At 42.2% G+C, this 12,247-nt stretch overlaps 1 protein-coding gene across 1 annotated transcript in view; it reads left to right on the top strand.

Moving 5' to 3' along the window:
- The window catches only part of LOC146180719 (DNA-binding protein SMUBP-2-like), a 55,079-nt gene that overhangs the window by 3,275 nt on the left and 39,557 nt on the right, over positions 1 to 12,247 (top strand). Inside the window, exons 4-9 of the mRNA XM_084576113.1 lie at positions 2,087 to 2,279; positions 6,759 to 6,868; positions 8,834 to 8,988; positions 9,121 to 9,321; positions 9,605 to 9,829; positions 11,131 to 11,228. Of these exons, the coding sequence (XP_084432239.1) occupies positions 2,087 to 2,279; positions 6,759 to 6,868; positions 8,834 to 8,988; positions 9,121 to 9,321; positions 9,605 to 9,829; positions 11,131 to 11,228 (982 nt within the window). The remainder of the gene's footprint in view (positions 1 to 2,086; positions 2,280 to 6,758; positions 6,869 to 8,833; positions 8,989 to 9,120; positions 9,322 to 9,604; positions 9,830 to 11,130; positions 11,229 to 12,247) is intronic.

Genomic DNA, 12,247 nt, shown 5'->3' on the forward strand with positions numbered 1-12,247 from the left:
TCCATCCAGTCATGGCAGATGACATGGCTAGGCATTGATTGATTGTCAGGTTGTGCGACGTTCGAGACCGCAGTGACATGGCTGAACTTGGGTTTCTCTATTGAAATGGGTGAGGTGGGCATTGAACCCATTGGGACGCTTGGTTCTCGAGTCAGATACACTAACTACCCCCTAGGCATGCAGCCGCGTTCATACGGCTCGGTTATAACAGGGATTTGTGTATATGTCGGAGAGGGGTCCCTCCCATAATTCTGGCTACTGTATGCTAATGTATATGTGCGAAATAATAGAGGTACAAATTGCGGGACTAAGGGTTAAGCAAGTAGCAAAATGCACATGTAAACGAGGATGCCTAATAGGAGCCGTAGACGGGAGCCATTAACACTGTCGCATCATGCCTTTGAAGGCAGAGCTTGAGTGTCGCCCAGTTCTTTTCTCATATTGAACGTTAAACGAAACGAGCATTTAACGAAAGGCACGATCTTGAACAAAAGTGGCAAAACCGTGGAATTGGAGGTGGTAGCAGCTTTCCTATGAAAGAAAGTTTACACCTACAAACAAGCCAGCGTATTAGTGTGAGCACCCATTGCATATCTCAGCAACAGGTTCAGAACAGCGAGACACCACATGTATGCAGTCCTCCCAGTTTGAATGGCCTCTCCAATTTTGCTCGCACTTGTATGTAATCTGTACGTGCCTGTCACTTGCCAGAGGGGATGAGAGATAGCAGGCAGACAGGTACCTAAATGTGTCGGGGTTCAACGTGCACAATACAGATGTGTATGCGACATCTAAGAACAGATGTGAGATAGAAATTCTGCACAGCACAACAGTTTCTCATTTAAGTTTTGCACTGGCTGGTTAGCGCAAGCCCAGTTCAGAGTAGGGCAGAAATATGAAAAAAAAAAAAAGAAAGAAAAAAATCTCTTCATGTTGTTCAAGCTTGTGTGGCCCACGATAACAGTTAAAATTATGCACTGATGTTCTTTATTATTCCTTCTGAAAGGGTGCATCGGTGCAACAACAAAAGCCGTCAAAGTTGAGAAGAGCTGTACAACAGGAAGCAATAGTTGATAACAAATTTTACTGAAGCCCACATTAATAGTTCATCCCTTTGTGCATATACCACAACCTAACTAGCATGAAAATGTGCAAGTATGAGGAAAAAGTAATAATCAGAATTGATGTGGTAGCCACAGCGAGGCAGGTCTAAGCAAGCGGTACAGTTCTTGTCCAAAGGTAAGGTTCTTCGCTGTGATGAAGATTGGGTGTGTAGGTCTTAATGCCATAATGCAACTCGTGTATGAGGAATGGCATGTAGTGGAAGGCTACGGAGTAATTTCGACCACCTGAGGATCTTTAACACGCATGACATCGCACAGCGCATGGCAGGCTTTTTTGCATTCTTCTCTCTAAAGCTGATGTGTGCGTAAGTGCACCGCTCATGATGCTGCTTGACAAGAAATTTCAATTCTTTTCTAGCAGTTGGAAAAAGTATTTTCTTCTTATTTTTAAACAGCTAGCACTTAATTGCTTGTTTGCATATGGCTTGCTTTCATTATCATTTTTTTTTTCTTATCTCTCCTGCATGCTTGCTTGTTATAGCACACATGCAAAGCAGGCAGTTATCAATGTAAGTTGAAATGAAATTGTTAAAAGTGTTCGCAAGTCATGATGCAGAGTGTATGTACTTAATTTCTGTCATGTCTTGCATTGCTGCACTGGCATGACTTTTACAGCGCCGATGTTAGTCGGTCCTTTGCCAGTTGAAGCTGGACTAAACACTTGTAGTTCACAGGCCAACCATGTGGCTCACGCATTATTTCTGATTGGCCCTCAAAATCATGCCATTATTACTCAGATGCCCCCTTTGATGCTTCTAATTGGAAGTCACAGTCTTGACACCATCATTCACATTACCCCATTGGTTCTTGGGAATCGCAACATCATCAAGGTTATGTAAGACGTAATAACTTCGATGTTCAGTTGGAGAAATGATTAACAACAGCTGCATTGTAATAGTGCTTTACAGAGTATCATAATTGTTGCGTAAGTTTTCTAGAACATGTTAACATTTTCTTTTCAGGAGACATTGTCGGTATCTCCGTGGCGAGTGATGCCAGCAGAGAAGTCATCTGCTCCGGTGTTGTTTCCAGTGTTTCCCAGGGCAACATCACGCTTGCCTTTGACGAAGGCCGTACTGCCCTCGATGGTGATGATGGCCGTATCTTCAACCTGCTCAAGCTCGCCAACGACGTCACTTACAGGAGGTTGAAGAGGTAGTTGCATGTCTGGCTCAGCGCATTTACTTCTTTATACAGTACAGATGAAACTCGTCTTGGAACACGACTTCCCAACATCTGCCAAACTTTTACATTGAATTTTAAATATTTTAGTACCATTGAATCCTATTTTGTGCCAGCAAAAATAGCCCTTGCCTTACAGTCGTAGTCATAATATGTTTGGGTAACTATGGTATTCAGTTATCTCAGTTAGTACATTAATCATTTGAATAACTGTTGTTGCCGTTGGTATATACGTATGAGTACATTGATATTTAGAAATGCTTTTGCTGCTCAGTCACAATGTTCTCACGGTGCTGTTCGAGATTATTATATTTTTTTGCTAGTGCATCTACTTCGAGACATGCATTTAATGTCTAAACTTTTTCGTCATGGAATTATTAACTAGGCTTCAAAAAGCAGTGAAAAAGCAACATTTGTATCATTTCTGCTCAAAACAGTCACTTGATAAAAGTGCTTTGTTTATATGTCTATGGTCTGGTCTTTTTTTATGTGCAATGAAGAATGCCTGTTGGTTTTGTCCACATTTTCTTGAAAATAACCTATCATGGAAATGAGGGGCTCAATGCAACAAGCCTCCACATTTTTCTACCATTTTTTCAGCTGAATAGCTTAACAAGAGCAGTTTGTTTTAGCGCCATTAATGCCGCTTGCATAAGATGGTTATTGCACAGCCCCCACCGTCCTTGTTCAAACGCATTCCACGTGACACTTACGAAAATACTCTTGCACTATGTCCACCAATATGGATGAGCTTAGTGCTGATGAACACTCTCAAGGTTAGGTTACATGCAACAATAATCTCACGCAACAAACTGCCATGATAACTCATTTGGGGGAGAACGGGATGAGAAATTCGGAGGTTGTGGATTGATATCCTGCTGGGAGCTTATGGTTTTTCTTTTACTTCCTAATCAATTACCTTCCAGTGATCAGTTGATTACACTGTAAATTTTCCATCAATGACACAAATTAATAAAACATGGAGATTCCCTTTTGCTTTCCTTGTTTATTTATTTAGTATTATAAAACCCACAGCGCCGCAAGTGGCATTACAGTGGGGGGAACAAAACATCATTTGTGTCACAAATTTGCAAAAAAAAAGAAAGAAAAGAACACAATGCAAACGCGACAAGCCGTACATCTCGTGTATAGCATATCTAAAGAGTAACAGTAAAAGATCAGCAGGACATAATTCGGCCAGCCTAATTCAGTCTCTGATCAATCTTGGAAAAAAATAAAAACTTAAATGTATCAGAGTCAATTTCCTTGACCTTTAATGGATGGTCAAGATGTAATGAAACATAGTTTGGAGCATGAATATACAAGTCATGGTTAATGCCAGTCTTCTTGTGATAAATACAATGAAAAAAAAAATGCCCGAGGCTTAGCTTGGTTAAGCCTGGTCAGATGCGAAGCATATTGATTGCTAAACTCTGCTTTCCATGGTTACACTTGGGTAAACTTTTCTTTCCTTGGTTACACGTGCTTTTACACGGTTTAAACTTGGAATGCACAATGTTTTCCCATCGCATAAAACTAGGTAATAGCATGACTCATTCATCTCTAATCTAACTGTGTTACCGACACACACAACGAACATGTCGTCCCCCAGGCCAACGATACTCGATTGCCACTACGCGAATATGTACGCAAAGCAAAAGCTCTCCTCTGTCATGACGTAAGCGTATCACGTGGTGTGACGGCACTATACCACGTGGTCCGCACGGCGTGCAACCGCAGCCGACGGCGCGAACCGGTCCCCCGTCTCTCCTCTGTCGTGACGTCAGCATATCACGTGGTGTGACGTCACCATACCACGTGGTCCGCACGGCGTGCAACTGCAGTCGACGGCGCAAGCTGGACCCCCGTCTCTCCTCTGTCGTGATGTCAGCGTATCACGTGGTGTGACGTAGCATTCCATATTCTTTGCACGGCGTGTAACCGTCACGAAGGGCTGTGGTTTACCTCTAGCAATATGCTTCGCATAAAATTTTAGGTGCAATCTATATCAGCGTTTTTCTAGAAAGTGCCATCCCAAGAGTCTTTGGCACCTGAAACACTGAAATGTCTGCTGTAATTATCAAACACATATCACACTCCAAGACTTTGTACCCTCTCCAGTCTGTCTATATCTACCTTAAGCCAAGGGTCCCACATCGAACATGCATACTCTAATAGTGAACGGACATTAGCCTTGAAAAGTAATTCTTTGATGTCGGTAGGAAATTGTTTTTTATTATGCCTGAAGAAACGAAGAATGCGGCAAGCTTTTCCAGTCACATAATCAACATGACGTCGCCAACTCATATTGGAAGTTATGTATAGTATGCCCAAGTATTTGTATTTGGATACCGATGAAATATGAATTCTATTGATTTGATAAAAACATTCATGGTTTTTTTTTTCTTTTTGACGCGCATATATACAGATTTTTGCATGTTAATACACATCTCTTATTTTTTGCTCCAATCAGCAATCTTTTTCAAATCATCCTGTAATGCATTGCAGTCATTCGGACAGCTACTCACTTTATATAACACACAATCATCCACGAATAGACGAATACTAGAAGCAATACCAGAGCAGATGTCATTCATAAAGATCCAAAATAACAACGGTCCAAGGACGGCCCTAGAGGTACACCAGATGACACAGTACACTCTGTTGACAGGTTACCATTGATTGCTGCCTTCTGTTTTCTCATACACAAGTAATCTTTTATCCAGTCAATAGCTTTCTTATCAATGCTGTACCAAGACAATTTCTGCAGCGGAGGAGAAGGAGGAACAATATCAAATGCTTTCTTAAAATCCAAAAAGATGCAATCAATGGAAAACCCTTTGTCAAGTGCACTTTTGAGACTGTGAATTAATTCTGTCAACTGAGTTACACAAGAAAAACCTTTGTGAAAACCGTACTGCTGATTATTTTATAAAGAATACGTATTCATGTGGTTAATGATACTGGTAAAAAACACGTGCTGTAGAACTTTACAGTCAAAGAGATCGGACGATAGTTAGCCACGACATTGCGATGGCCGGATTTGAACACAGGCACAGAATTGGCTAATTTCCAATCATAGGGAAGTGCACCTTCATCCAAGGACTTTATATAAAGGATTCGCAAATATTTGGAGAACTCACGCATACACGAACGAAAAAGGACAGATGGTAGGTTATCCGGACCAGGAGCACTGCTAGCATTCAGCCCTCTAAGCAGGAATTCTATTCCCCTTTTATCAAATTCTATGAATTGCATGGGTTCAACCTCCGCTAAACCATAATTGAAATCATCATCACAAGTGTTAGAAGGAACAGTAAACACAGAAAAAAAGAAATCGTTGAAACACTGGGCTTTACCGGAGCTATCGGTGAGATGCACTCCTTCATGTTCAAGAAGTGGAATCGATATCTGATCTTGATACATTCCTTTTTATGAACTGCCAAAATTCTTTAGGGCGCTCTTTTAACCGTAGCTAAAAAGAAGAAAAGGAGTCCTTTGCTTGCTTAACCGCTGCCTTCAACTCACCCGTCACGCATTTTAGCTTTTCATTATTGTGCACTGAAGGATCATTCTTATATGCCTTGAATGCAACCTGCCTTTTATTTGTAAGCCTGCGAAGAGTTTTGTTAAACCATGGCTTATTTTTGCTTCGTCGTGACTTCAAGATTCAACTAGGGACATACTTATCTCGCAGCTCAAAAACGTTTTGTTTGAATACCTTCCACAGCTCGTGTATAGTCATTGTTTCAGATAGTTTCAAACACATTAAAGTAGGATTCGAGAGCGGCGGAAATATCAGAGACCCTTGCCTTACTATAGTCGTATATCCGACGCTTCCCACTTTCACCAACTGTGGCGTACTGCATCTTCATTTCACACAGGGTAAATGAGTGGTCGCTAATCCCCAGTAAGAAAACAGGTGCCTGCACAGCTTCCAGAATATTGGTTAAGAAGAGGTCTAGAATGTTATTTCCACACGTTGGCTTGGTCACGATTTGCGTCAAAGCGAGAGAGGTGCATAAATTTAGCATTTCTTGCATTGCTTTGCTACCATTACTGTTTGTTGACTGTTGGCTTCCTCAATATGTGATGAATGCAGGCAAACTTTATATTTACTTACGCATTACGAACATTCATTTTGCAGTTCGGGGAACTAAATTACATTACAGTCATGTCACGGAAACAGTCACAAACTTTTCACCTGGTCTCCGCTACTCTTGGTCGACAGGTCCACTGGTCGAAATCGACTGGTATGAACTGGGCTAGTTGATCAATTTATGACAGGTTTGTAACCGTTCTTGTGAAGTGATCATACTGAAATTCGACCTCTGGCGTACCTTTGACGTAAGTGTCTGTCTTATTTGCGTTGTGCTTAGAAACTCGTTTAATCATACAGAGCAGTCATGATTTTCTGCTCTCCAGTGCATCACATTTGTTTTCTTTGTGCAGAACCCTCGAGAAGCTTAGAAAATGTCGCGAGGTGAGGTACAATGACTTGGTTGAGATTCTGTTTGGAAAGTCATCTCCCACAGAGGTCCCACACCCTCAGCTGCCTTTGGGTAAGTTTTTGTTGCAGGCTAGAAGGTCAGTGCGGCTTTGCTCTTTAGTGCATGGCACGGAAATGCTCTGCTTGCAGTTAGCCACTGGACTAGCATCATTCAGACCTGAAGCTCAATACCGCATTTTAGGAGAACAGGGGGAAATTGAGGAATCCTTGCTTACGGCAATAAACAACTGAGAGTATCAACATTTTCAAACATAGCCAACTTGAGTGAACAGTCGCTTGCCTATTCGTTTTCTTTGGCCGGGTGCTCTAGTTATGTCTAACTTGTATGAATAACACATGGCAGTCACTAAGCCAGCTTTGTTGTAAAATTCATGCAAGACTGTTCTGGTACATTCTGGTACAGCAGCGCTCTGTAAACAACTTATTTTTGTTGAGCTCAAGATTTTGCAATTAAATCCAAAATAGCAGTTCAGGAGTTTAATCTGCATTCATGAGGTGGGAATGGCAGCCTCGTTAGCCCAGCCATCTTTCACAAGAGGCAGCTTCACGCTAACATGATGCCGTTATGCAACAGATATTGGAGCAAGGACCTACTTGCATGTCATGACTCACTGAACTGTATAGTAGACTTCAAGGGCTTGAAAGGCTTTGTACAGAGTGAATACCTCATGCCAGGTAATGGGCAATAAATTCCTTTCGAGTAAGCAGGAATTCTGCCTGTGAGCACATGCTTCATTTAAAAGCATTTTGTTCTTGTGAAATATAAGTCAACATTTTGCCGAAGTTATTTGCATGAAACATTGCCTCAGAGTAGTATGTGATTTGCGTGAAGCACAAAAAATAACTCATTTACAATGTCAGAACTTGATATGCAGACTGCTCGTTTAGTTTTTCAAACTGTCGGGCACTGAGCTGTGCAGAAGCCAGTTCATGTAATAATAGAAATGTAAAAGTTGGTGGACATTCCTTAAATTTTATGTGCTTGCATATATCCAACCCTAACTGAATGCTAAGGACAACTAAGTATGACTTTTACTTTGTAAAAATTAGTTCTGGGGCTCAGTGCACACATTTAAAAATTTTTTTGTAATTAAATATTTCCCATAACTTGATTCAAGCTTGTTAAATCGAGACTGGAAAGAACTTCATGGTCGTCATGTATAAGTGATCAGCGGGGTGATCTAAAACTAGCCTCATGAATCAGAGTACAGAAATACCGTCTTATCTTGATGCCATCGCAGTTTGCTTGTGAAAACAGCTGGTAGTGGTGACACCTGTATTTAATTTTTCATCTTCCCAACGATGTGGGATCGATCCTCTGTTGTGGCGGCCGCCTTTCAATGGAGGTGAAAAGCAAGGCGCCCACGTGCTGTGCGATATCAGTAGTACACATTAAGGAACCCCAGGTGGTCGTAACAACTTTTGGTCCTCCACTACGGTAGCTCTCACAGCCTGAGTGGCTTTCCACAAACCAAACCAATTTTTCATCCCCTGCAGCTTATTATAGGCCAGCTCCAATTTTGCCTTAGTGCTCCCCTCCCCCCTTTTCTTTTCATTGGTGAAGAACACTGACTTTGCTGGCTAGGCTTGAGGAGGAATATTGGGGAACCTGCTACACATACTGGTGTTACTTGTTCATGCCTGGACATGGCAGCAGGTTTGGTGGTATTTTAGTAAACCAATTATATTTGGCAAACATGGGTGATTCCAATGACCAGACTAGGCAGTGGATGGTCTGGAGGATGGAGTGGCACCTTGTCAGGTGCCACTTTCTTGACATTTGAAGTAAAAAAAGAAATGTAAACAGGGGCGGGTGCAGTATTCGGAGTATTGTGCTACTTTTTAGTGCCATAACAGGCAAGTTGATAGATGCCCAACAAAGCTCTGAGATATTGCCAAAATAACTGATGTGTCACCAACTGTTTAACATTTCTGCTTTATTTTCCTCCCACCTCTCTCTCTCTCTCTCTCTCTTTTTTTTTTTTTTCAACCTTTGCTGGTTGTGCAAAAAAAAAAGATTTTTACAACAAGGGCCTGGATGAATCGCAGAAGGAAGCCGTAGCTTTTTCGTTAAGGCAGAAGGAGCTGGCTGTCATCCATGGTCCACCAGGGACTGGAAAGACTACGACCCTAGTGGAGGTCGTGCTCCAGTGTTTCAAGCGGGGGTCAAAGGTCAGAGCATGTCCTTATGTCTTATATCTCGTAGTAGACATTGTTAAAAACAGCTCTTGCCTACAAATAGTTGCTGTTACTGCCACTTTGCCATGCACTCTGTGTAATGGGGCGCAAAAACTGCAATTCCAGGTCCTGGTGTGTGCCCCATCGAACGTGGCCGTTGACAACCTGGTGGAGAGGCTGTCCTATACATCGCTCAAAGTTGTGCGCCTGGGCCACCCAGCACGACTCCTTCCTGGCATTGCTCGGCACTCTCTTGATGCCATCTTGGCGCGGTCAGATGACTTTGGTATCATTGGCGACATCCGCAAGGAGATTGATGGCTTGATGGTGAGATCTGATGTGAGCTCTGCTGTGCTGTCGTGCTGCTCTATCCTCGTTGAAAGTTGAAAGTGAAGTGCTGCTCTGTCCTCGTTGAGCCAATTTCAGTGTTTTTCTTTAGTCTCTCTATAACTCATTTTGACAAATCACTCGTGATGTGATGTTCGGGATTTCGAGACACCATTCAGTTGAAGGGCAGGGATAGCTCAAAAATGTGCGTTTCTTGCAAATGACAGTTCCCGAGTTGAAAGGTGCCTAAACTCACCTGACATGCACTTGTGCCTTTCTCTAGTCGACGGCAGCCAAGAGCAAGTCAAAAGACAAAAGCTACCAGCCTTATGGCAAGCTCGGGGAACTTCGCAAAGAGCTCAAGGAACGGGAGCGGAAGGCCATCGGCCGAATTCTGGCTAACGCGGATGTGGTGCTGTCGACGCTCACCACGGCATCGGACGATGGCCCTCTGAAGAACCTCTCCGAAAGCCACTTTGAGGTGGCTGTCATCGACGAATGTTCTCAGGCAAGAGATTACTTCGTGCTTCCTTCACTTGTGTTGGCATCCAGAAAGGTAGCATACACATGTACCGCGCATGTTTGGTGCTAGTCTTGACGAAAAGTTGATGGGCTTGCCTGAGGACAATTTCATGTCGCATCTGAAATAAAGGAACTGAAGGGAGAAGAATTTCTCTAAATTGTCTAAAATATGTAGACTTTTGTTGTTTGGTAGCAGCTGTGTCCACCATTTATTTTATCAATATCCTGTTCATTAAGCTGGAAATCGATGTCTGAGGCTGCCATGCTTATACGGCACTTGTTCATGTATGCCTGTCTTTGCAATAAGGTCCTTGCTTGTTAATATTGTTAAGTGGTGTTAACATTTTTTGGTGTATAAGCCGCACCTTTTATCTTAATTGTCTAAGGGTCTGACTTATATACGGCCAAAAATGATGCACTACTGTTCACCATTTCACTAGAAAATAAAAATAATAACAAGTTTTTTTTTTTTTTTTTTTCAGTTGTTATCTTATGGCTAAAATCAACTTCATCGTGGCTGTACTGAATGCTACCGCACCCAGTCTAGCCACGCTGTCGAAAATTTAGATTTTGGAGTCAGTTTTGCCACTTTGGCTTCACATAGATAGCACATTTTTCTTTCTTTACATGTTGTTACATGCAAATTGAAGGAGCTGTGATGAGAAATTCAAGTTGTATAACACTGAACATGCAACGCAGAGTAATCGGAACTGGTCAGTACAGACATAGCTTGACATTAATGGAAAAGTGATCCAGAACTGGCACAATGCTGCGGTAACACTACGGCTGGTGAAGGAAACAACAGAGGCAGACCATGGTAAGGTGGCAGGCTGACCACAACGCGAGAATCATCTTCCTTTTATGGCTGTTGAAATCCTACATTTTCATCGCACTCATCAGCGAAGAGGTGTTCATTGCGCTTTTACGGAGCTTACCAAATGAACAGATGCATCCTAACGCCAGAGTGACTTGTGCTTTTTTTTTGTGTGTGAAAGCCTATAATTTCCATATGGGTTGTTACCTGTACAGAGGTGTGTCTTGTACACTCGAAAATATAGTAGTTTATTTTTCACACATTTTAGGAGATTGTGTAATGCCTAACTACGAAATTTGAAACGAGGTGCAGTCAAGGCCAGTATGAATGCTATCATTTTATGATCATTTGGTTTCCGAGGCAGCAGGTTTTGGCTACTGCAGACTGGCCCAAGTGGATGAAAGTTGCTGATGATCATTTATGAGACAGCCTTTGCAAGGTGCTCTGTCATCGCAAGTTTTGTGACCCCGCAGGCCCTGGAGGTTGCATGCTGGATGGCACTGCTTCGAGCACCCAAGTGCATCCTGGCCGGTGATCACCACCAGCTGCCACCCACCATCGTGTCTGAAGCGTACGACTACTTTCTGTTAGTCTGCATGTGTCCCCTGTGTGTGTTTGTTTACAATCAGACAGTTTTTTGGCCACTACACAGAGGATGCCACACCATGTTGGTAAAAGGGGGACCGACAACAGGTGTTTGCCCATGTTAGTCAATGGATTTCAGCCTAGTTTAGAACACTTTCTTTTTCCAGAGAAAAAAATATGTCTACCCCTCGAACCCGGCAGCCGCATTTCGACAGAGGCGAAACGGAGTGGCATCCGTGGACTGTGAGATGTCGGCGCACGTTAAAGAACTCCAAGTGGTCTAAATTTTCGGAGGCCTTCACTGAGGCGTCTCTCTCTCTTATAACTTGAATTGCTTTGGAACATTAAACCATACAAATCAAACGAAACCTACTGCCGGAGACGTGTATAAAAATATTGGCACATTCTTGTAGACTTTACCACCTGGTGGCAGTATCGATGAAAGAACTCATGGTCTAACGAGGAATTTATGGTTTGAATTGCTCAGAAAAGTCAGGTTTTAGCAGATGGTGGCTCCATACTGTGCCCTTTCGTTGCTACTAACATTTCATCTGTTTGGAGCGTCTGAACTGAATATACTAAATTTTATGATTATGCCATAACGTCATAAAGACTGGCATTCGTGTTCATATCAACTTAAGGCAGCTTACTTCTTTCTTTTTATTCTTTAATCTTCCTTGATTCACTTATTTTAAAATTTTTCATAACAGAAAACCGCACAACCAAGGACGCTGCCATAGTAATTGTGGCGCTGCCATCAGCAGGGCTGCTATAAAAAAAAAAAGTGTTTGTGTTTGCGATAGGTTTCACTGGGTTTATTTAGTTTATTTATAAATTTCATTTTATTTCAAGCTATTTTTGTTTACTCAGTTATAGTTTTAACAAAATCTGTGCGTCTTAGTTATCGGTGCGCTCTGCACGCGACTTAGGCAGTGCGACAGTAGTTGTGTTCTTGTCTTGTTTTTCGTGCTGAAATATGCAGGAGTCAGTAGACATAAACGAGCT

The sequence above is a fragment of the Amblyomma maculatum genome, chromosome 8 (genome assembly GCF_055883805.1).
Source record: "Amblyomma maculatum isolate TAMU_Amacu chromosome 8, ASM5588380v1, whole genome shotgun sequence".
NCBI lineage: Eukaryota > Metazoa > Arthropoda > Arachnida > Ixodida > Ixodidae > Amblyomma > Amblyomma maculatum.